This window comes from Balaenoptera musculus, chromosome 16, assembly GCF_009873245.2.
Source record: "Balaenoptera musculus isolate JJ_BM4_2016_0621 chromosome 16, mBalMus1.pri.v3, whole genome shotgun sequence".
Lineage (NCBI taxonomy): Eukaryota > Metazoa > Chordata > Mammalia > Artiodactyla > Balaenopteridae > Balaenoptera > Balaenoptera musculus.
In genome coordinates, this window is record NC_045800.1 from 66908241 (window position 1) to 66933683 (window position 25443).

Below are 25443 nucleotides of genomic sequence, written 5' to 3' on the forward strand. Positions count from 1 at the left end.
TTATAAATACTTTAAAAAATATTTCTTATCGATTTTTGTTGCATTATTACTCACTCTTCATCTTTGGACACTTATTTCTAGCCCTTAGTTCCAGTTCTATGGCCTCTGGGCATTACTAAATAAGTCAATATACAAAATATAGCTTAAAAAATTGTACTATAACCATGTTTCCAAGGGAGATGAACTAAGTAAAATTAAAATCTGATTCATGGATTGAAAACCATATGTTGTAAACCACATTTACATAAGGGTTCAGGATGAAAAACTAAATAAAATGTTTGAGTAGCTGTGGTTAGTCTAACGAGCCACTGGAGGTCACTGATGCTCCACAGATATACAGTCTATTGCCTGTTTGTCTATTTAGGCAGTTGACTCACCAAATCAAGAAAAAATGGTTTAAATTCTTTGAAAAGATGTAATGTCAACATCCTTGGAAAATATAAACTCTTTTAAAAGGAATATATCTTGCATAATTATTGCTTAGAAGACTGGCACTTGGACTGTTAACTCTATGCTGCAGTAGCGCTATGCGTACCGGGGCTCATAAAAATTTGGGGGTAAAACCCATACAGTTCAGAGACTAAACTGTATTTCCTCTCTCTCTGGTAAAGCATTCAAAGACTGAATCCGTTCTGCATTGATGCATCTCTGCTGTGTATTTCATCAGGTCAGGCTGTTTATTTAACTGTTGTCACCTTTGAGGAAAGTCAGACGCTTAATATAAATTTGGAATAGAAAATGAAATATCAATTATATTTTTCTAATATGCAATGAGTTTTTAAATACTTATGAGAATAGATTTATGGTATGCAGTCCAAAAAGTGCCATGGGGTGGTGGTGAGGACGATGACTTTTGAGAAGGAGAACATTCATTCACCAGTTGGCTTTGTTAAATTTATAGTGGTGACCTAGTGATTGTCTAACCTACAAGAATTATGTACTGAGAACTAAAGAAGCTTCATTCCCAAAGAGAGGGAAAAGACTTTTTTTTGTAATTCCATGTACTGAATCAAAATTGCTTTTACAATCTAAGGGATTTTATTTTGGTTCTTCTCTATTATTAAATTTATATGTCGTTAAAGTTAGGCATTAAAAAATGACCAACCTTCAAAATTTTGGTCATTCATGTAATCTTAACACACCAAGTGGCTTTGAATTTTAGAAACACTTTTAATACAGCAAACATATTTTATGTATACTAGCAGTACCACAGTATCAAGTATTTGCAAGAGTTTCAAAATATAAATATAAATATGCCTTGCCTAAATTTATTTGGTATCCATGACAAATGAGGCAGAAGGTCAAGTCAAAGAATAAAAATGGGCTTTTTCACTTTAACACTGCATTTAATTAAAACAATCATCTTTAGTACAGGTAAAAATGAGGCTGACCAAAGAAAATTTTGTTTTTAGATGGAATATGTATTTACTGACATTTTATGAAAAATGTGAAATTACAACTTCAGTGAAAAACATCGCTGTAGTTTCAGTCATCCAATTCATTGTACTGTAAGGAAGTATCTGCGTTATTAATCAACTGGGAATCCGTGACTATTTGCCATTAATAAATGTATATCCAACAGTTATTCATGGACAAATATATTGTAGCTATGATGCTTTTCAGAACTGGTATCTATTTTAAGATTTAATCAAAATCAAAGTACAGTTCCTTGAGAAATCTACTTTCGAGGTTTTCCTTTTCCTTTATTGCTTATAAAAGTATGATTTTTATAATCTGGCTTCTTTGCAATTATATCTCATGGTGACTTGCCTAGATTTTTCCTCTCAGAATATGAAAAGCCTCCAAACTATATAAAAATGCTGGTAAAAATAGCCATTTACTTTTTCTTTTTCGCTGCAGTGATTCTGTTTTGAAAGAACAGGGGCATGGTTAAAGATATAAAGCTTGAGAAACCAAATTAAATGAAACGGGCTCAATGTTGCAATTCCTGATTTTTGCTCCTATAATAGAATTCTTCGTTTTGGAGGATGAAAGAGAATACTGACTAACGACATTCTTCTAAAATCTAAATGAACTGTGGTCAAAGTTACTTAAATACAGAAGCTGTGATATTTGTGCTGCAGGCAATAAACTTTCACCACTGACATAAAAACATGCATGCAGCTTGCAGATTGCCAACAGGGTCTGTACAGAATCATACTGATGAATGGAGTTCACAATATAGATGAACAAGGGGACACTGTAACATCAGCAATAGAAAAGCAGAAGACAACTGCCATGGGGTTGGTCTTTTGTCCTGTAAGATTTATTTTATACGTTTATTAAGGTGTTGTCAAAACTATCCTTTTCAACGAGGCTGTCGGTGGTGGAAAGCGTGTCTTGGAATGTGTTCTCTTTACACCTCTGAATGAAGTGTCAGTCATCAGGGGACTGGTGTGTGTGCTTGGCATAGAGTGGAACACAACAGGACAGCCTGACAAATCCCAAACAGAAGAACAGACAGAGCTCATAATTCCACTCCCTACGTTAGGGTCCTTAAAAGAGCTGGAAAGAGAATTTTTGGTAAGCTTCCAACCACATGCATTTAGCAAGCTGCATTCCCATTTGCAAGCCTCATCTCTGAAAACTCCTTAAGGTGAAGAGCAGTGGAGAAATCTGCCTCCTGCCTATTTTATTTATTTATTTATTCATTTATTTACTTATTTTGGAAATGTGGAGGCTAGAAGAAATTGACAGTGAAACCTCTAGTCTGATTATACAGAGATGAGTTTCAGAGACAAGGCTTCAGGTCTAAAACTTTGTATTTTTATTGTCTCCTCACATTTTACAGTTGTCTACTTGCAGCATTTTAACCCTCTCGACAGTTTTCCCTAGGCTTGCTTTATTGTAATTCAAACACCTCTGGAAACTGCTCGTGGTGCTGCTTTAACAGAGCACCATATTTCGATAGTTTCCTGCAGTTTTCTTTTTAAGCTAGGCATTGTTTTAAGGCTGTCCCTAAATGTTCTATAATCAAGTCCTCTCCTAGAATCATTTCAGGCTCCAAGTACCTGGGATCATTCACTTTTTCCTTGATTTGCCAATGAGCTGCAAACCTTCTAGAACTATAGATTTGGTCTTGCCAGAAGGAGAATAACTGCCGATGTGAGGGATTACTTAATGAAAGAAGTTTTATCTTAAAACAAGTGTGACATTAATGGAATCAATGAAGGGTCTTATACAATAGGCATTATATTAAAGCAGAGTTCAAGCTTCACATTGATTGTGGTATTTAAATTTCAATGGGTTAATTATGTATGAAAGTAAAATGACCAGTATTATGAATGTACTAAAACGGACAGGGAAGGACCTTGCCAGCAAAGTGAGAGGGAGAGGGGTGGGGAGAGGGGCACCACATTCCCTTTATAGTCACCAGAGTTCAGTAAAGCACCGCTTATTTCCCAGCTTTTAAGAGCGCTTTTATCACAATGGTTCATACCTCACACTCCCTGGAGCCCGATTTGTTATAGGTGCAGGGTCCCGTCCCATTCAGCAGCATCTCGCTGGTCTCCGTGTTGGTGGGTTTATAATCTACATAAAACTCCTGGGTGCTGGGAGTCATTTGCTTTAGGGACTGTCTTTTCTTTTTCCTGTGCCTTCGCATGAGGGAGCGCTGCTGCAGCTGCTTCATGCTGGCAGGGTACCGCTTCCACGACACGTAGATAACGAGAAGGATGACGAGCACAGACAGGAAAAGGGCCACGCTCCCTGCGATGATTTTATGGAAAGAGATGTGCTCAGCGTCAGCCTCGGTCTCTGGGCCAGGCTCCGTGGCTCCCACGGTGGGGGGCAAAGGGGGTTTGCTCTCATGCTTCGGCCTGGGGAGCTTGGGCTTAAATGTCGGCTTTGGGAGAGCCCTGGCCAGATCAAACCTCTCCGTGGTACTTTTGCCACAGATGCTGTAGTTCTTCACTGCGTCGATAACATTTACTCCTTGCAGCTCTTTGGGACTGGCACAGATAATTGTATTCTCCCTCAGTCCTTTAAAACTTTTTAGCCAGTTTACCAGGGAACAAATATTTCTGCTGCATTCCCATATATTCCCGGCAAGACTGATGTCATTGAGGGATATCCAAGAATCCAAAATCTCTTGACCAATAAATGTGAGCTTGTTGGAATCCAGGTTGAGGCGCTGCAGATTTGGGACACACTGGAAAACACTAGGTCCACTAAAAGCTTCGATCTCATTGCCTGATAAATCAAGCCTTTGTAATGAGCTCCAGGTCCAGGACATGGTCTGTCCTATGACACTGATTTTATTCCACTGCAAGTAAAGGTTCTGAAGGCTCACCAACCTTGGAAAAAGGGCCAGATTGAGCTTAGAAAATTGATTGTGCTCCAGGTGAAGTTCTTTGAGTCTGATCATGCCTGCAAAGACATTCCTGGCTAAACTTCGGATCCGGTTATATCCCAGGTCCAAAAGTTCCAGGTTGCGGCAGTCCTGGAATATTCGCACTGGGATGGTTCTCAGGGAATTAGATCGTAAATGTAAACTCAGCAGCTTTCGCAAACCTCGAAACTGTTCCGATCCCAGAGAATGCAGCTGATTATAGGACAGATCCAAGTTCCGTAAATTTGTCACAGGTCTGAAGGTATTGTTGAGAAAATAGGAGATTCTGTTGGAACTCAGAATCAGCTCTTTGAGTCTGCGTATTCCATTAAAAGCATTCTCATCAATATTGCTGATATGGTTATGGTCAAGGTACAGCCAGGTGAGCTGGTTGAGCCCTTTAAATTGATTATACTTAAGTTTTTGAAGGCTGTTATAGCGAAGGGACAAACCTAAGCAACCAGCAGATATACTTGAGGGTATCTCCTGTAATTTCTGAGATTCACAATATACCATTTTGCCTTCACACCTACAGCCCTTTGGGCATCCTCGTTCGGCAGAAGAAAGCATTGTCAGTAAGACAGTGGGGGCTATAACCAGTGCTACAGCTGATCCGCTCAGTAGCCTAATTACATTGAAACCTGGAAATAAAAACAACTTAGAAAAGTTATCCCCCCAAAAAAAGAATTCATTTATTTATTAATCAAGCAAAAATAAGCATGTATTTTCTTTTTTAGAAATTTAAATCTAGATAAAAACATTTAACATCAAATATCATCTCCTTATAATTTAAAGAGAATTGTCTTTAGGCTTTTTTTTTTTTTTAATAGTTAAGCAAGGAAACATGGCAACTAAGCAATTGAATTTATAGTCTTAGAGCAGAGCAAGGTAATCTCTACGATAATTAAGGCAGAATTAATATACAGATTAGTGTATTTTTTGTTTTTGTTTTTTTAAGAAGAAAAGAAGAAAAATGACAAAACATACCCATCCTTTGTATTGTTCAAAGGTCGTCCTTAGGTCTTTGCTTTGGCTTAGGGGGCCACTTGCATGACAGCCCCTGTCAGCTGCGCTGTAGTGAGTCAGGGCTCGCTGACACCCAGGAAGAAAAATTGGACCCCTTGGGAGATGGACCGATTTTGGAACATTATTCTTTGCCAGCCACGCAGAACACTCCAAGAACAAATAAATCCCAACACCGCATTTGCAGCAAAACATCAAAATCTTCCTAGGTAATAGGATCTTCATGAATATTACGTTTTTGCATCTTTACAGTTTATTTTGGAGGGGGGTGTGTAAAAAAAAAAGAAAAAAAAACTGGCTTCTACAATTTCTTCTTATCGGAAAGCAAGATGTATTCCTCCAGGCAACATGAGGCTACCTGAGCTGCCACATCTGTATCCCATAGCCCAGCATTTCTGGTGGCGAGCACCCACTTCAGCCACAGCGCTGCGTTGGAGCCCAGAAGGCAGGAGAGCCCCGTACCCTGCACACCACGCTCAGCTCACTTCTGCAGACTGTCATTCTGAAAGCTGCTCGGACTGTTGCTTTGGTTTTAGTGAATGCAGTCTTATGTAAAGCTGCCCCCAGTGGTGAAGAACATTATGGGCATGTGCAGAAATGTCTCTCTTTTATCTTGCAAATGAGCAGGCTTTCTGCTGGAAAATGAATGATTCTTTTGGGTGGCTCAGTAGGACCTGAATGGTCACCGTAATCAATAACTAGCAACATTTTCTGTAATTTCCAAGTCTTGTTTTACAATTTGGCAACGTCTTTATTGTCTGCATCCACTTAATCGCTAAACATGCGCTGCCCAGAGTTTTTCTTGAGCTTGACATTAAGTTCACAGACCAAATGTCAATTTTTCTTAGCCTCAAAGTAGCTTTGAACTGAAATTTATAAAATGAATTATTGAGCTTTTCACAGAGAAGCATTAACTGCCTGCCCATTTGACCTCTTGGAGTCACAGTGATTGTATTATACAAGGTGTCTCAGGATGCTAGAACACATACATTTTGGAGTAGAGAGGATGACTAATGACATATAAACTAAGGTGTCCAATAACCTTTCTGATTTTCCCACAAAAGACATAATTGGTTTCATGGCTTATGACTTGGTTTGTCGTTTTGGTTGCTGTCATTTTATTTTCTTAATTAGAAGAGAAATAAGCCATATTTAGTGTGAGTACAAGAATCAAGAGATCATCTGGTTCAGTTTATTGATGCTGTTACTATTTATTACACTAGTAATATTTATTGAGCACTTTCTAAGTGCTTTAAATGGGCTATCTTATTCTATCTGTAAACAATATTATGATGTAGGTCCCATTATAACCTTCATTTTGAAGATGAGGAAACTGAGACTTGGAAAGGTAAGTTGCTCAAGGTCATATAGCACGCAAGTGGCAGAACTGAGATTTAGAACCGTAGCTCTCTTACGCTTACACCTCTAACTGCTAGATGATCCTGCTTCAACAACATTCTTATCTTCATTTTAAAATGAGCCAAATAAAAATTATCCTAAGTCACTGTGTCAGGGAAGCTGTAATAAAATAAAATCGTTGATTTCTAAAATAGGTTTTCATAAACTTCTTTGGTTTGAGTCTTCTAACAAGAATCATAAAACTAAAGAGGAGAAGCTTAGTCTAATGATTAAGAGGATGAATTTTTGCACCTAGGTTCAAATCCTGGCTGTACTTTACCAGCTCTGTAACCTTCACTAGGTTACTTATCTTCTCTATGCATTAGTTTTCTCTTCTACAAAATGGGCATAATAACAAAATTCCGTTTCATAGAGGATTTGAGAATTAAGTCATCTAAATATCTGTGAAGTACTTAGAATAGTAAGTGGCACATAATAAGCCTGTGTTAGCTGTTATTTGAACAATATCAACTTTACTGTATTTGCTGGTATTGCATGTTATTTAGTATTGAATATTGAGTATACTCACTTTCATTTACTCACAAAGAACTACTTCAGTGAATATTTTTTATATTGTTTACAGTGGATTTCTGAGATACTTTCAGTCTTGCCTTCTTTGATGAGAAGAATTCCTAAATTTCCATCATCTCAACTTTATCTTTAACATGAGTATCTAGTGGACCATAACTAGGAATTAATGTTCGATTATTTTCTTCCCCAGAGCAGAATATGGTAACAGCTGCTCCACAGAGAAAACCATTTTGTTTAAAAATAAATGGTAATTTTATAAAAAATAAAAGTGTTAGTCTTAGTTAGATGAATTGGCTGTGGAAAACCCTGGAGAGCTTTCATATCTTCTAAGGATGAGAAGCTTGGTAACAGTCACGATAATCAAAAGGGATCCCATAGACATCTTCCAATTCCTCAGATAGTATGCCATTAATAGGGCAGTTTCCTCCCAAATTATTCATGCTGTCAATGCGCATAAAGCCCCCAGAGAGCTTGTTAAAAAGATAAATTTCCCAATCCCTCCCCGAAGATTTTGATTCAAGGGGACGGAAGAGGCTACACTTATCAACAGACTCTGATGGACAACTTGGTTTTAAAAATGCACTGTAAGGGAATGAATAAAAATAATAAATTTTCTCCTAGTAGGAAGAGAGGACATATAAATCTATGACATTGTGATATAGGTTCTATGAGGATAAAGACAACGTCTTGTCTACTTCAGTTTCCCTGAAACCTGCAACAGCACTTGGCACATTATAGATGCTCAATAAAGATTTATTGAATAAATACATTTTTATGGGGGTCACAGGTACATTTGATGTAAGATAAACTGGTTATGTAATGCTAGTCTTGTGTACATGGGATTGATCCCTGAAAAGTTCCTTGGCCAGTGAGATTGGATACAATTTTGGAGAAAGTGTTCTTAAAAAATATGTTATCAGGCAAGAAACTGGGAAGCGGAAATACTCACATGGTCAGCAAGTGATCTTCACTTTTCATGTAGACATCTCTTGTCTTCATAGTTAAACCATAAATTTTATGAGAATAATAAATATAGGTTTGAATATTCCCTTTGGCATTTTACAACTTTTATCATCTAACATCCCAAATAGGGCTTGGCAACTTGTATCTATTAAAAAAAAGACTAAAGGGAATCATATTTATAACTCCTCTATCATATCTCTGTTGCTTGAAAGGCTCTGATTTTTCTCTTCACCATCCTTGCTTCTCCAAGGGAAGTAGCTATCCGATGTCTGTTTTGCCTAACAGCTGCAGAGGGCTGCTCTAGGATGGCCGGAGGCCCCGTCAACTTTGTGTTTCTTATTCTTCTCTCCTTCCCTGACAGAAGCACAGATGAGCCCACTGAGAATGTAATTCTCTCACTATGCTTTTCCTGGGAGAAATCCTCTTGGATCAATTATGGTGAATAACATTTGCTGCTGCGTCACACACCTTGCCCTTAGTTTTTAGACATTTTCCTGGTACCTTGGCTTCTGATCTTATTTTGCTCCATAGTGCTGACTTCACATTCACCTTTTGGATCTCAAAATTGATATTTTCTCTTAATGCTGATTATTGATCTCTTCCTCAGTAGTAATCAGTAGCCATTCTTGGATTGGGTCTGACTCCAGGCCCTCTGCATGGCTCCTGCTTTGGCACTAGCCCTGAAGCCAGTATCACCACCAGGTCTATCCTGGTTCAAGGTAATGAAGTGCCTGAAGAGGGAAGACCACTCAAGAGGCTAGTAGAGAAGTCCAAAAATAAAACAGTGCAATGCTAAACCAGACTGAATACTTGAGGCTACAGAAATCACTCCCAAGACATAGAGTAATCTCTCAAAAGAAAAATAAAACCTTATATTCTAAAAGATTTTAGTAATTTGCTGGTTACTTTTTAAAGTTTATTCTCCTTTTGCTTGTTGACTACAGCAAGATGATTATTTCTTACTTGCCTTTCAAAAGAAGCAAAATTATACTACATTATGTATTTAGCAAATTCTTTTGCACTTAACACCACATACAGAAAAAAAACATAAACTACCTGACAACTTAAATTTCCCCAATGAATCTAGGGCCTTAATGATTTATATACTTATGGAATGTAGTGTCATGTATCTAAAGACTTTTTTTTAATTGCACTGATAGTACTTCAAATAGCTTGACATATTTTGTTTAAATTGGGTAAATAAATCCAATCTTACTTATATAATGGCAAATTTCAGTCTAATATGAAACTGAATTGCCATATATAAACTTAGAAAATCAGGGCTTAAAGTGGATATACTGATATCTTAACAATGGGTTGTTCTCAGAGATTTCATTTATTTAACAGTTTGGGTACCGACTAAGTCCTAGACACGGTTCCAGACACTTAGAGTATATCAGTGTACAAAACTGATATAAGTTTTATAAAAGATCAATGTACAAAACTGATATAAGTTTTATAAAAGATCTAAGCTTACATTCTGAAGGGGTAAGATGGACAATAAAAAACAAACATAAGTAGTATATTATTCGGTAGTGTGTACTATAGAAAAGTAAGAAAGATAGCGAAGATTAAGAGTGGAAGGGGTGAGGTGGATTGCAGTTTTAAATAGGATGATTAAGGCCACTAAGAAAGTGGCTTGAACAACCCTTGAAGGAGATGAGGTTGTTAACCTTAAATATGTATGGGGAGTGGCCAGTGCAAAGGCCCTCATGTGGGAGTAGATAGTGTGTTCATTGACTAGAAAAAAGGCCAGTCAGTCTTAGAGTGGAGAGAGCAAGCGGGAGAGTAATTGGAGATGAAGTCAGAGAGGGAATATACTCTGAAGGGACAAGAGTAGTAAGGAGTAGTAAGGGAAGCCAGTAAGGAGGTTATAATACCAATCAAGAGAGTTGATTGCAGCTTGGGCCAGTATGGTAACAGTGGAAGTGGTGAGAATTGGTTAGATTCTAGATTCATGTTTAGGTAAAACCAATAGGAGTTTTTTAATGGATTAGAAGTGAAGGTATGAGATAAAGAGAGAAATTAAAGATGACTGCTAGTTTTATGGGCTGAGCAACTGGAGGGATGGTACAGCCATCAACTGCTTCTGTAGGTCAAGTTTGGGGAATAACATCAAGAGTTCAACACATTTGAATTTTGTTTGAATTTGGTTCTCAACGTTCTTCAGTTTTGTGAGACTTTAATTTTTGCAAACATCGTCTTGTTATTAGGCCTCAAAGAACCATGATGTATTTTAAAATATTTTGTAAAATGATTAGCAGAATTAGGCACTAACAATAGCAACATGGATTTCTATTCAGATGGTCTGGACAGTGGCAACATCTTTGCAAATGGTCTTAGAAGACAATGGAATCAAAAGCTTTGATGAAAACTGAAAATTACATAAGACCAGATATGGGAACATGTGGACTAAGAGTTTTAGAAAACGAATTCAGGAAATCCAAAATGTTTTTCTAGAATAATTTAGAGAATGACACATATTTTTTATTGCATATGCCAGTTGACATTTGGAATTTGGAACTGATTCTGACCAGTCTTCTTAGGGTCTCAGTTTGCTTATCTGCAAAATAGTACTCATAAAACCTGTGCTCTGAATCTCTAAAGTTTTTATTTAGGATCGAGTTCCATAATTTATATGTAAATACATTGTAGACTATAAAGTGCTACAAAATATTTCTGAAATCAGTGTACCTGTGAGAAAATTAATTTTTCTTTGAATTCTGTCTAGGTGCTCTGGTCATGAGCATATACTGGAACAAACATATATCAAGGGTCACTAACATGACCAAGGGCAGAGTCAGAATTTACTAATATTATAAAAAAAAAATTCTCAGTATTCCCTTTCTACAACAGTTTTAATACCACAACCATTTATTATACAGCATACATCACTGACATTCTAACTCATAAAGTGCTTTCACCAATAAGTGCATGTAATCTAGATGTAAAGACCTTAATGTTTTTGACTCAGCTACCCTATCATGTAATAAGATAGTCAGAATGCTGCTATAGAGTCCCTACAGCTATGGAAATTTTATTTTCTTCATTTCTAGTTGGTTAGAATACTCAAATGCATTTGTACATTTATAACTATATTCTGATCTTCCATCGAGGCATTAACATGTCTCTGAAATATCCTTGGTTTCCATCTGCTTGCTTCAAGGGCTCCATTAAAAACCCTGTCTGGTCACATATGGTTATAAGTGAAGATGTCTGACTTAGATAAATGGATGAAGAAATTTCCAGGTCTGACCATTAAAGTGGTTTTTCAGTATCTTTTTCGAATGAGGCAAGTTCAGATGAATGAGACCTACAAGATTATCCAACACATCTCCCTTTCCCTCACCTAAAGATACATTTATGCTGCAGCATCAATCCATACTCTCAGGTTTTATTGCATTCCTCACTTTTTCTTCCTACAGAAGTAGCCCTAAGCTAAATTTGAGGATAGGGAAAAATAACAAACTCTTAAAGTGTAACACTTATTGGTAGACTTCTGAAGATTGAAAAAGACTACATGACTTTGAGAAAACAATTATTTTTATTTTTTTTTTAGTGGAAATTTCAAAACATACACAAAAGTAGAGAGTATAGTATAATAAACATTAACAATTATCAATATTTTACTAATTTTGTTCCACCTATCCCCACCTTCCTTCTCACACACCCACACTTTTTGTTTTTTTTCTTTCTGGAGTATTTTAAAAGCAAATCTCAGAAATCATGTCATTTTACATATGTGTGTGTGTGTGTGTGTGTGTGTGTGTGTGTGTGTGTGTGTATTTCAGTATTTAATTCTAACCAGTAAAGACTTTTAATTTAACCATCTAGCATTAGAACACCTAACATATTTAACGATAAGTTCTTTTTTTTTCTTTGTTTTAAATCATTTATTTATTTATTTATTTATTTATTTATGGCTGTGTTGGGTCTTCGTTTCTCTGCGAGGGCTTTCTCTAGTTGCGGCGAGTGGGGGCCACTCTTCATTGCGGTGCGCGGGCCTCTCACTATCGCAGCCTCTCTTGTTGCGGAGCACAGGCTCCAGACGCGCAGGCTCAGTAGTTGTGGCGCACGGGCTTAGCTGCTCCGCGGCATGTGGGATCCTCCCAGACCAGGGCTGGAACCCGTGTTCCCTGCATTGGCAGGCAGATTCCTAACCACTGCACCACCAGGGAAGCCCAACGATAAGTTCTTAAAGCTGGTTTATGGTCAAGACCTAAGTGAAGCCCAAATATCGCATTTGGTTTTCATGTTTCTGAAGTCTCTCTAATTTTTTAATGCCATCAATTTATTGGGAGGTACCAGGTCATTTGAACTGTAGCTTGTTCCATGTTTTACATTCAGTTGATTGCTTTCCCCGTATCATTTAACTTGTAAGGAGTAAGTTTTAATGGCATACATGTTGAGCAAGAGTCCATTCATTAATTTAAGCAGGATATCCAGCCCCAAATTGATACTTGGGGCATCTATTCACTCTTGGTAGCAAATTTAAGACTTGTATTAACTTTTGAGTAATGTGAGACTTAGAACTTGAAGGAAAATATGTATTTCTGTTTTGTGCTGTTTGTATTACCAGGGAATACAGTAATGGGTCAAATAGCAAGTTTTCGGAGCAATAATTAAAGTTAAGGTGTCATAAGTCTCGGTTGGTTTACCATTCATATTTACTAGTATTTCTGTTCTTCCCTTTCCACTGCACTTGCTTTTTTGCCCATAGTCATCAAAAGCAATTATTTGATATTGTTCCTTGCTAAACAAACCTGCTAATTTTTATATTAATATTGGGATATTCTTCTAACAGAGGCTCAAAAAAATTACTTTTAAGAGAACAGCCATCAAAATTCATTTGTAGTCATTTTATTGAGAGAAATCAGTTTTCTAACTTTTCATCTGGAACAAACTCCATGAAGGAACATGTGGCACCAGAGCCACATTGTAAAATTTATAGTCCTATATATATACCCAAAATTCTTATGATTTCTCACAGTAGAACAAAGGAGTTTTAGAGTAACTATAAAAGTCTCTTAACCAAATTTGCACTTAATATTTGATGTTTTACTTTGAATGATTGTATGGCTGTGCTTTGAATATAAAGTCAATATTATTTAAATGGTATAATAATAAACATTTGGCTATATTTGCTTTACATATGTTCTGATGTACAAGTTTTTTTTTAAAGAAAATTTTCTGTCTTAGTCCATTTGGGCTATTATAACAGAATGTGATAGATTGGGTGGCTTATAAACAACAGAAATGTATTTCTCACAGTTCTGGAGGCTGGGAAATCCAAGATCAAGATGTGGTCAGATTCCATATCTGGTGAGATTGCATTCCTGCCTCCTGCTTCACAGACTGCCATCTTCTCTCTAGAACTTCACATAGCTTAAGTGGCAAGGGAGCTCTCAAGGGCCTCTTTACTAAGGGCACTTATCTATCCCATTCACCTAATCACCTCCCAAAGGTTCCACCTCCAAATACCATCACTTTGGGGATTAGGTTTCAACATATGATTTGGTGGAGGTGGAACACAAACATTCAGTCTATAGATTTTCTATTGTACTTTTAAAGCATTATGTGTAATAGTTTCAATGGGTACACTAGTATATTTTAAAATTTGCCTTCCTGACAAATACGTTAGCATTAAGAATTAAATCCAGACCCTGAACCAAGATGGCAGAGTAGAAGGATGTGCTCTCACTCCCTCTTGTGAGAACACCAGAATCACAACTAGCTGCTGGACAGTCATCGACAGGAAGACACTGGAACACACCAGAAAAGATACCCCACATCCAAAGACAAAGGAGAAGCCAAAGTGAGACGGTAGGAGGGGCGCAATCAGAGTAAAATCAAATCCCATAACTGCTGGGTGGGTGACTCACAGACTGGCGAACACTTATACCACAGAAGTCCACCCACTGGAGTGAAGGTTCTGAGCCGCACGTCAGGCTTCCCAACCTGGGGGTCCAGCAACGGGAGGAGGAATTCATAGAGAATCAGACTTTGAAGCCTAGTGGGATTTGATTGCAGGACTTTGACAGGACTGTGGGAAACAGAGACTGCACACTTGGAGGGCACACACAAAGTAGTGTGCGCATCAGGACCCCAGGGAAGGATCAGTGACCCCCGAGGAGACTGAACCAGACCTACCTGCTAGTGTTGGAGGGTCTCCTGCAGAGGCGGGGGTGGCTATGGCTCACCGTGGGGACAAGGACACTGGCAGCAGAAGTTCTGGAAAGTACTTCTTGGCGGGAACCCTCCCAGAGTCTGCCATTAGTGCCACCAAAGAGCCCAGGTAGGCTCCAGGGTTGGGCTGCCTCAGGCCAAACAGCCAACAGGGAGGGTACCCAGCCCCACCCATCAGCATTCAAACAGATTAAAGTTTTACTGAGCTCTGACCGCCACAGCAACAGTCAGCTCTAGCCACCACCAGAGCCTCCCATCAGGAAACTTGCACAAGCCTCTTAGATAGCCTCATCCACCAGAGGGCAGACAGGAGAAGCAAGAAGAACTACATTCACAGAAAGAAGGACAAGATGAAAAGGCAGAGGTCTATGTACCAGATGAAGGAACAAGATAAAACCCCAGAAAAACAACTAAATGAAGTGGAGATAGACAACCTTCCAGAAAAAGAATTCAGAATAATGATAGTGAAGATGATCCAGGACCTCGGAAAAAGAATGGAGGCAAAGATTGAGAAGATGCAAGAAATGTTTAACAAAGACCTAGAAGAATTAAAGAACAAACAAACGGAGATGAACAATACAATAACTGAAATGAAAACTACACTAGAAGGAATCAATCGCAGAATAACTGAGGCAGAAGAATGGATAAGTGACCTGGAAAACAGAATGGTGGAATTCATTGCTGCAGAACAGAATAAAGAAAAAAGAATGAAAAGAAATGAAGACAGCCTAAGAGACCTCTGGGAGAACATTAAACGCAACAACATTCATATTATAGGGGTCCCAGAAGGAGAAGAGAGAGAGAAAGAACCCGAGAAAATATTTGAAGAGATTATAGTCGAAAACTTCCCTAACATGGGAAAGGAAATAACCACCCAAGTCCAGGAAGCGCAGAGTCCCATACAGGGTAAACCCAAGGAGAAACATGCCGAGACACATAGTAATCACATTGGAAAAAATCAAAGACAAAGAAAAATTATTGAAAGCAGCAAGGGAAAAACGACAAATAACATACAAGGGAACTCCCATAAGGTTAACAGCTGATTTCTCAGCAGAAACTCTACAAGCCAGAAGGGAGTGGCATGATATACCTAAAGTGATGAAAGGGTAGAATCTACAACCAAGATTACTGTACCTGGCAAGGATCTCATTCAGATTTGATGCAGAAATCAAAAACTTTACAGACAAGCAAAAGCTAAGAGAATTCAGCACCACCAAATCAGCTCTACAACAAATGCTAAAGGAATTTCTCTAAGTGGGGAACACAAGAGAAGAAAATGACCTACAAAAACAAACCCAAAACAATTAAGAAAATGGTCATAGGAACATACATATTGCTAATTACCTTAAACGTGAATGGATTAAATGCTCCAACCAAAAGACACAGGCTTGCTGAATGGATACAAAAACAAGACCCATATATATGCTATCTACAAGAGACCCACTTCATACCTAGGGACACATACAGACTGAAAGTCCAGGGATGGAAAAAGATATTCCATGCAAATGGAAATCAAAAGAAAGCTAGAGTAGCAATACTCATATCAGATAAAATAGACTTTAATATAAAGAATGTTACAAAACACAAGGAAGGACACTACATAATGATCAAGGGATCAATCCAAGAAGAAGATATAAAAATTATAAATATATATGCACCCAACATAGGAGCACCTCAATACATAAGGCAACTGCTAACAGTATAAAAGAGGAAATCGACAGTAATTCAATAATAGTGGGGGACTTTAACACCTCACTTACACCAATGGACAGATCAACCAACATGAAAATAAATAAGGAAACAGAAGCTTTAAATGGCACAGTAGACCAGATAGATTTAATTGATATTTATAGGACATTCCATCCCAAAACAGCAGATTACACTTTCTTCTCAAGTGCACATGGAACATTCTCCAGGATAGATCACGTATTGGGTCACAAATCAAGCCTCAGTAAATTTAAGAAAATGGAAATCATATCAAGCATCTTATCTGGCCACAATGCTATGAGATTAGAAATGAATTACAGGGGAAAAAACGTAAAAAACACAAACACATGGAGGCTGAACAATACGTTACTAAATAACCAAGAGATCACTGAAGAAATCAAAGAGGAAACCAAAAAATACCTAGAGACAAATGACAATGAAAACACAATGATCCAAAACCTATGGGATGCAGCAAAAGCAGTTCTAAGAGGGAAGGTTATAGCTATACTAGCCTACCTCAAGAAACAAGAAAAATCTCAAACAATCTAATTTTACACCTAAAGGAACTAGAGAAAGAAGAACAAACAAAACCCAAAGTTAGCAGAAGGAAAGAAATCATAAAGATCAGAACAGAAATAAATGAAATAGAAACAAAGAAAACAATAGCAAAGACCAATAAAACTAAAAGCTGGTTCTTTGAGAAGATGAACAAAATTGATAAACCACTAGCTAGACTCACCAAGAAAAAGAGGGAGAGGACTCAAATCAATAAAATTAGAAATGAAACAGGAGAAGTTACAACAGACACTGCAGAAATACAAAGCATCCTAAGAGACTACTATAAGGAACTGTATGCCAATAAAATGGACAACCTGGAAGAAATGGACAAATTCTTAGAAAGGTATAACCTTCCAAGACTGAACCAGGAAGAAATAGAAAATATGAACAGACCAATCACAAGTAATGAAATTGAAACTGTGATTAAAAATCTTCCAACAAACAAAAGTCCAGGACCAGATGGCTTCACAGGTGAATTCTATCAAACATTTAGAGAAGAGCTAACACCATCCTTCTCAAACACTTCCAAAAAATTGCAGAGGAAGGAACACTCCCAAACTCATTCTGTGAGGCCACCATCACCCTGATACCAAAACCAAACAAAGATACTACAAAAAAAGAAAATTACAGACCAATATCACAAATGAATATACATGCAAAAATCCTCAACATAATAGTAGCAAACAGAATCCAAAAACACATTAAAAGGATCAAACATCATGATGAAGTGGGATTTATCCCAGGGATGCAAGGATTCTTCAATATATGCAAATCAATCAATGTGATACACCATGTTACCAAATTGAAGAAGAAAAACCATATGATCATCTCAATAGATGCAGAAAAAGCTTTTGACAAAATTCAACACCCATTTATGATAAAAACTCTCCAGAAAGTGGGCATAGAGGGAACCTACCTCAACATAATAAAGGCCATATACAACAAACCCACAGCAAACATCATTCTCAATGGTGAAAAACTGAAAGCATTTCCTCTAAGATCAGGAAGAAGCCAAGGATGTCCACTCTCACCACTGTTATTCAACATAGTTTTGGAAGTCCTAGCCACAGCAATCAGAGAAGCAAAAGAAATAAAATAATACAAATTGGAAAAGAAGAAGTAAAACTGTCACTGTTTGCAGATGACATGATACTATACATAGAGAATCCTAAAGATGCCACCAGAAAACTACTAGAGCTAATCAATGAATTTGGTAAAGTTGCAGGATACAAAATTAATGCACAGAAATCTCTTGCATTCCTATGCACTAATGATGAAAAATCTGAAAGAGAAATTAAGGAAACACTCTCATTTACCACTGCAACAAAAAGAATAAAATACCTAGGTACAAACCTACCTAGGGAGACAGAAGTCCTGTATGCAGAAAACTATAAGACACTAATGAAAGAAATTAAAGATGATACCAACAGATGGAGAGATATACCATGTTCTTGGATTGGAAGAATCAATATTTTGAAAATGACTATACTACCCAAAGCAATCTACAGATTCAATGCAATCCCTATCAAATTACCAATGGCATATTTTCCAGAGCTAGGACAAAAAATCTTAAAATTTGTATGGAGACACAAAAGACCCCGAATAGCCAAAGCAGTCTTGAATAATAAAAATGGAGCTGGAGGAATCAGACTCCCTGACTTCAGACTATACTACAAAGCTATAGTAATCAAGACAATATGGTACTGGCACAAAAACAGAAACATAGATCAATGGAACAAGATAGAGAGCCCAGAGATGAACCCACGCACCTACGGTCAACTGATGTATGATAAAGGAGGCAAGGTTATACAATGGAGTAAAGACAGTCTCTTCAATAAGTGGTGCTGGGAAAACTGGACAGCTACATGTAAAAGAATGAAAGTAGAATACTCACTAACACCATACACAAAAATAAACTCAAAATGGATTAGAGACCTACATGTAAGACTGGACACTATAAAACTCTTAGAGGAAAACATAGGAAGAACACTCTTTGACATAAATCACAGCAAGATCTTTTTTGATCCACCTCCTAGAGTAATGGAAATAAAAACAAAAATAAACAAATGGGACCTAATGAAACTTCAGAGCTTTTGCATAGCAAAGGAAACCATAAGACGAAAAGACAACCCTCAGAATGGGAGAAAATATTTGCAAACGAATCAACGGACAAAGGATTAATCTCCAAAATATATAAACAGCTCATGCAGCTCAATATTAAAATAACAAACAACCCAATCCAAAAATGGGCAGAAGACCTAAATAGACATTTCTCCAAAGAAGACATACAGGTGGCCAAGAAGCACATGAAAAGCTGCTCAACATCACTAGTTATTAGAGAAATGCAAATCAAAACTACAGCGAGGTATCACCTCACACCAGTAGAATGGGCATCATCAGAAAATCTACAAACAATAAATGCTGGAGAGGGTGTGGAGAAAAGAGTACCCTCTTGCACTGTTGGTGGGAATGTAAATTGATACAGCCACTATGGAGAACAGTATGGAGGTTCCTTAAAAAACTAAAAATAGAATTACCATATGACCCAGCAATCCCACTACTGGGCATATACCCAGAGAAAACCATAATTCAAAAAGACACATGCACCCCAATGTTCATTGCAGCACTATTTACAATAGCCAGGTCATGGAAGCAACCTAAGTGTCCAGCTACAGACGAATGGATAAAGAAGAAGTGGTACATATATACAATGGAATATTACTCAGCCATAAAAAGGAACGAAATTGTGTCATTTGTAGAGACATGGATGGATGTAGAGACTGTCATACAGAGTGAAGTAAGTCAGAAAGAGAAAAAGAAATATCATGTATTAATGCATATATGTGGAACCTAGAAAAATGGTACAGGTAAACCAGTTTGCAGGGCAGAAATTGAGACCCAGATGTAGAGAGCAAACATATGGACACCAAGAGGGGGAAAGCAGCGGGGTGGTGGGCAGCGTGGTGTGATGAATTGGGTGATTGGGATTGACATGTATACACTGATGTGTATAAAATTGATGTCTAATAAGAATGTGCTGTGTAAAAAAATAAATAAAATTCAAAAAAAAAAAAAAAAAGAATTGAATCTCCTAATCCCCAGGTGGGGAAAGACGATAGAAATCTTGATTTGGATAAAAAAGGTTAATATTCCATTGGTTAGTTCTGTTTTTGTTTCTGAAACAATGTCTGTTGTTTTTTGGTTTTATGCTGCAGACCTAAGAGATTTTAAACTTCTGATAGAAAAGAAATTCTGAAAAAAAAAAAAGAAAAAAGAAAGAAAAGAAAAGAAATTTTACGTAGGTTGACAGTGTAGTAGCAGCGAATAGGAGCTGTGGGTCCTTATGTTACACGAAAATATTTCAATCTATTTGGGGACTTTCTTAAACTGGGCTGGAGAACCCTTCTCTGTAACGTAAATACTTTTAATCCTGATTGAAAATTACTTCCCTTAAGAGTGTGGGGAATGCTTAGGAATCTCCTGTGGCTCACAGCAGAGCCCCCATGTGGCAAAATTGTGATTCAGGCAGAAACTGACTGAGTCCTTGGAAGTAAATGCCATGCATTTCTCATAAAAATAAAATTTCTTTATCTGGTACTGGGTTGAGAATTTATTTATTCAGTGAATATTTATCAAGCTCTTATACCATTCTTGGTACTGGGGATGCAACAGTGAGTAAGACCAAGCACTTACCATCAGAGGACTTGTATTCTAGTTGCATGCATCACTAGATGAGATAGTAAAAAATAAACATTATAGGCACACATTACAACGTCAACTAGAGATATAAGTGCTATGAAGAAAAATAAACAGAGTTTACGGGCTAGCGACAGTTTGATGGAGTGGTGAGAAAATCCCTTTCTGAGGACGTCACATTTGAGAGCAAGTCGAAGACAACTCATGTTACTCTGTGTTCTCTCATATGTAATCTCCCTTTGGGATTTTCACTGATCACCACCAACACCTTTACATTGTTGCTGCTCCTCCGTTGACACTTCAGCCCAAGAGTGGACATCATTTCTTTTTGGAACAAGAGGCACAGGTGAATGTTTAGATAACATTTTAAGAAATTTTTTTAAAAACTGAAAAACTTAGGAGAACAAACAAAGCAATATGACTCATACAGTGATTCTTACACAGAGTTAGCTTTCTGAGATCCAGTTTTCTGATTGGGGGTTGTCCTCAGGAATATTTGCTCCAACAGATGTGACCCCACCCACTCAAAGACTGTTGCAGGACTCATCAGTCGTATCTCATCCTCGCACAATAAGCCCACTGTTTAAACAAGAGTTTCCCACATGCAGGAAAAAGAGAAACCTTTCTCCCAGGAACCTCCTTGCCTCTCCCTCAGTGATTTTCTTTCATCTCCAAATCTTGGTCCTCAGGTACCTATGGTGACCCAGTTCTTCTGGGTATTTTTTTTCCCACTTATCAACAAATGGATTATATGGTATTAGCTGATAATGGCTTATAGTGTTACCCTTCTCAGTGTACTTGAAATTTAGTAAGTAACTCTGAGAAATGGGAAATATTAAGGTATCGGAGAACTGAATTTTTTGTACATAGTTTGAAAAGCAAATATGAGAAAAGATTTGTATTAAAAATCCCCATACTTCAGAACCATTTTTTTTTTATTCCATATATATGTGTTAGCATACAGTATTTGTTTTTCTCTTTCTGACTTACTTCACTCTGTATGACAGACTCTAGGTCCATCCACCTCACTACAAATAACTCAATTTGGTTTCTCTTTATGGCTGAGTAATATTCCATAGTATATATGTACCACTTCTTCTTTATCCATTCGTCTGTAGCTGGACACTTAGGTTGCTTCCATGTCCTGGCTATTGTAAGTAGAGCTGCAATGAACATTGTGGTACATGACTCTTTTTGAATTACGGTTTTCTCAGGGTATATGCCCAGTAGTGGGATTGCTGGGTCGTATGGTAGTTCTATTTTTAGTTTTTTAAGGAACCTCCATACTGTTCTCCATAGTGGCTGTATCAATTTACATGGGTAAGCTGGGATGAAGTGAGAGAGTGGCATGGACTTATATACACTACCAAATGCAAAATAGGTAGCTAGTGGGAAGCAGCCACATAGCACAGGGAGATCAGCTCGGTGCTCTGTGACCACCTAGAGGGGTGGGATAAGGAGGGTGGGAGGGAGCTGCAAGAGGGAGGAGATATGGGGATATATGTATATGTATAGCTGATTTGCTTTGTTATAAAGCAGAAACTAACACACCATTGTAAAGCAATTATACTCCAATAAAGATGTTAAAAAAATTAAAATTAAAAAAATAAAAATACCCATACTTGCTTTTCCTTCTCAGCTTCTTCACCAATTACTCTTTTAGATTCAGTCACTTTATTTTTTTTTCAGTCACTTTAACTATCATTTCCTTCTCATAATATTTCTGAATTTTGTTGAGATTTTCATTGCTTGCTATTGTAACTGAAGATTTAGTATCATCCTTTCTCTCACTGTCCCACTTTTCATGTTAATATAGTATTAAATAAATAAACAGTATTTAACTTAGGATGACTATGTAAGCAATGATGCTGCTGGATTAAGTGGTATACTAGATTGTGCTTCCATTCTCATTCAACTTTTTGTTTTTCTTGCAGTTAAGAATTGTCCCTATTCTCTCTCTCTCCCCTCCCACAAATTTGCTTAGTTTTGTCTGTACCTAGTGTTAGTTGTTTTTCCCAATATTTGAAAAGATTTGTTAAGTGCTTAGTTTTTCCAAATTGTCAGTTAAGATCATCCCTTTCTTCTGCAGCACTCCATTTCTCTGCCCCAATATCTAATCATAGCTGTTAACCTAGTAACCCCTTCACCATTCTCCAATGGTGATATCCCCTGTTTCCTGGATCCCATATATTCATTTTCTTAGTTTACCACTTGTTTTGTTGAAGCATATTCACTAGTAGATTCCTGAGAGGGTGCATGTGAAATTAAAATTTCATGTCTGAATTTTTTAAAATTTATCTTTACTGATTAAAAGATTGGCTGTATAATTCACAGTTGACAATCATTTTCCTTCAGAATCTTTAAACCATTGCACTGCTGTCTTCTCACATCCACTCTTGCTGCTGAGAATCAGAGACTATTCTGGTTCCCACTCCTTTGTGTATAATCTATTCTTTACTCTCTGGAAGCTTTTATGGAACTTTATTTTCCCTGGTATTTGGAAATTAAACAAGGATATACTTTGGTTTGGGCCTTTTTTCATTCACTGTGCTGGGTATTCAGTGGTCCTTTAAATCTGGAGACTTGCGTCCTTCAGTTCTGTAAAATTATGTCTTCTTTTTAAATTACCTCTCCCCATTTTCTCTGTTCTCTCTCTCTCTGGAACTTTTATTGCACAGATTTTGGACTTCTTGGATTGATACTTTGGTTTTTCTCTCCTATTTTCCATTTCTTTATCTGTTGTGTCTTACTTTCAGGTGATTTCCTCAGCTTTGTGTTACAATACTTATTTATTTATTAAAAATCTAGATCAGGTATCAACAAACTATGACACAATTAAATCCAGCAGTGATGCTGCTGGGTCAGGTGGTGTAAATAAAGTTAAGTTTCTGTAACTAAAGGAACACATTCATGCTCATTGGCTTATAGATTGTCTATGGATGCTTTCACCTTGCAATGACAGAGTTTAGAGACTGTAGGTCCTGAAAGTATGTGTCTATAAAGGGACACATATTTACTATGTGTCCCTTTATAGAAAAACTTTGCTGATCCTCCCCTTTCTCCCAGTTTAGGTGATCATATTTGTTATCTCCAGGAGCTCTTTTCTGGTCCTCTTTTTTTCTTCTTAATATCATAATGCTGTATTTCTATCGATGTGACCTCTTCTTACTCTGAGGACATTACATGGAGTGTTTTTGTAGTATACTGCTTGCTGCAATGCCACTGTTTCCACTGAAGTAATTAGTCAGTTCATTTTGGCTTATTTCATGTTGGAAGCTTTACTCAAATGTTAAGTTTCTTGTGTGTTCATTCAGGTTAATGAGTGAGGCACTACAAACTGAGAGAAGGTCCCCTGTGTGTAAGGCAAGCTTTTTGGCTGTGGATTTTGTGGTAGCAGGATTAAACAGTGAGCTTGTCTTTTTACTGAGGAATGTCCAGATGCATGAATATAGATTTTTTTTCCTTCAGAGAAGACCCCAAGTCCCCTGCACTAGGACTGCTGGCTACCAGTGTCCTGGGACAAAGCAGGGGAAGGGTGACAAGGTCCCCAACTCATTATGTACATTCTCATTTAATTCTTCTGTTTTCAGGTCCTAGCCTTACTGCTTTGCCTCATGTACTTGGGTTTAGCTTCTTGTGTTTGAATTTGCCAGAAAGTAAGCATTTTCTCTTCTCTGCTTGAAGAAAGGAGTAGTATCTTAGCTCAGGCTGACTATATAATAAATACCACAGACTGGGTGACTCACAGAACAGAAATTTACTTCTCCCAGTTTTTGAGGTAGAAAGTCTGAGATAGCATGTTTGGGTGTTTGGTGAGGTCCCTCTTCCTGGTTTGCAGATGGATGCATTCTTGCTGTATCCTCACATGGCAGAGAGAGAGATCATCTCTCTTTTGATAACAGTACAAACCTATTCGTGAAGCCTCCACCTTCATGACCAAATTATCTCCCAAAGGCTCTACCTCCAGATATCATCACTTTGGGGATTAGGGCTTCAACATAGGAATTTGCTGGGGGGACACAAACATTCAGTCCATACTGGATAGTCTCTAGATTTCTTGGGGTGAAGGTGGGGATCTGGCAGTCAGTCACTCACCATGAAGACTTTAAACCCGTCCTCGTATTTTAAGTGAGCCCCCTCTTCTGGAGGCTTTAAAGATTTTGCTGCACAGTGTAGGGTCCCCCTTCAGTAAGCATTTAGGTTGTAGCTTTCTTGACTCTACTCATTTATTACATATTCTTTGTTTTCCAAAAATTTGTAGAAATTGTTCATCCATTCTTACCTCCTCTTTATCCTCGATTGTGTTCATTTGTCGTTACGTGAGTTTTGAGGAGGGAGAGATAGTAAAAATGTGCAACGAATCAGTCATATTTAAGATATCAATTTCTCATGACAGATTTCAGGCATGGCAGGTGATCACAGGGGTTGGGAAAGAGACAAGCAAAGCTGCCGTATGAGCCAGGACTGTAGCCCAAGGATAGACATGGAGGTAAAAGTCTTCAATCATAAAAGTGAGCTGCTCTCCTCTTTGAAATTCATATCTTCCAGCCCATCTTAACCAGAATCATTGTAAAGTCTCTTACTATGTACATATTTCTCTATACAGTGTTTTAAATCAGAAGAAACTTGACTATATTGTACTTACCTGTGGCTTCGTTGGCTGTATAATTCAGTGTGTGCCTACTATCATTTCATTCATTCTTCTGTGGGTCGCAGTTAAGTTACCCCCATTTATTCATTTATTTCTGAACTTTGAATCATCACTTTCGTGAGGTTTCTCCCACATCCCTTTTAGCCCAGAGCAACCTATTCTTTTTTGCAAGCCAGCAGCCTTCAAAAGTGCTAGGAAAATATATATTTTGAAATACCATTTTTGTGTTTATAGTTTGCTGTGGCTATTGAGTGAATATATTGGGTGGAAATAGAATGACTTTTCAGGCCATCATGTTCATTTAAGCTAAATTTTCTCTAGCATTTTATATTTTGTATTTATTAAAACTACTTGCAAATTTACACATTTTCAGTATTTGTAAACGTGTTTAATTTGCCTG

At 37.6% G+C, this 25443-nt stretch overlaps 2 protein-coding genes across 2 annotated transcripts in view; one reads left to right on the forward strand and one right to left on the reverse strand.

Annotated features, from left to right (window-relative positions):
- LRRTM3 (leucine rich repeat transmembrane neuronal 3) overlaps window positions 1-5834 on the reverse strand; it is a 185357-nt gene extending 179523 nt beyond the window's left edge. Inside the window, exons 1-2 of the mRNA XM_036828187.1 lie at window positions 5318-5834; window positions 3440-4971 (exon numbers count right to left, since the gene is read on the reverse strand). Of these exons, the coding sequence (XP_036684082.1) occupies window positions 3440-4971; window positions 5318-5321 (1536 nt within the window). The 5' untranslated portion in view covers window positions 5322-5834. The remainder of the gene's footprint in view (window positions 1-3439; window positions 4972-5317) is intronic.
- The window catches only part of CTNNA3 (catenin alpha 3), a 1729751-nt gene that overhangs the window by 786072 nt on the left and 918236 nt on the right, over window positions 1-25443 (forward strand).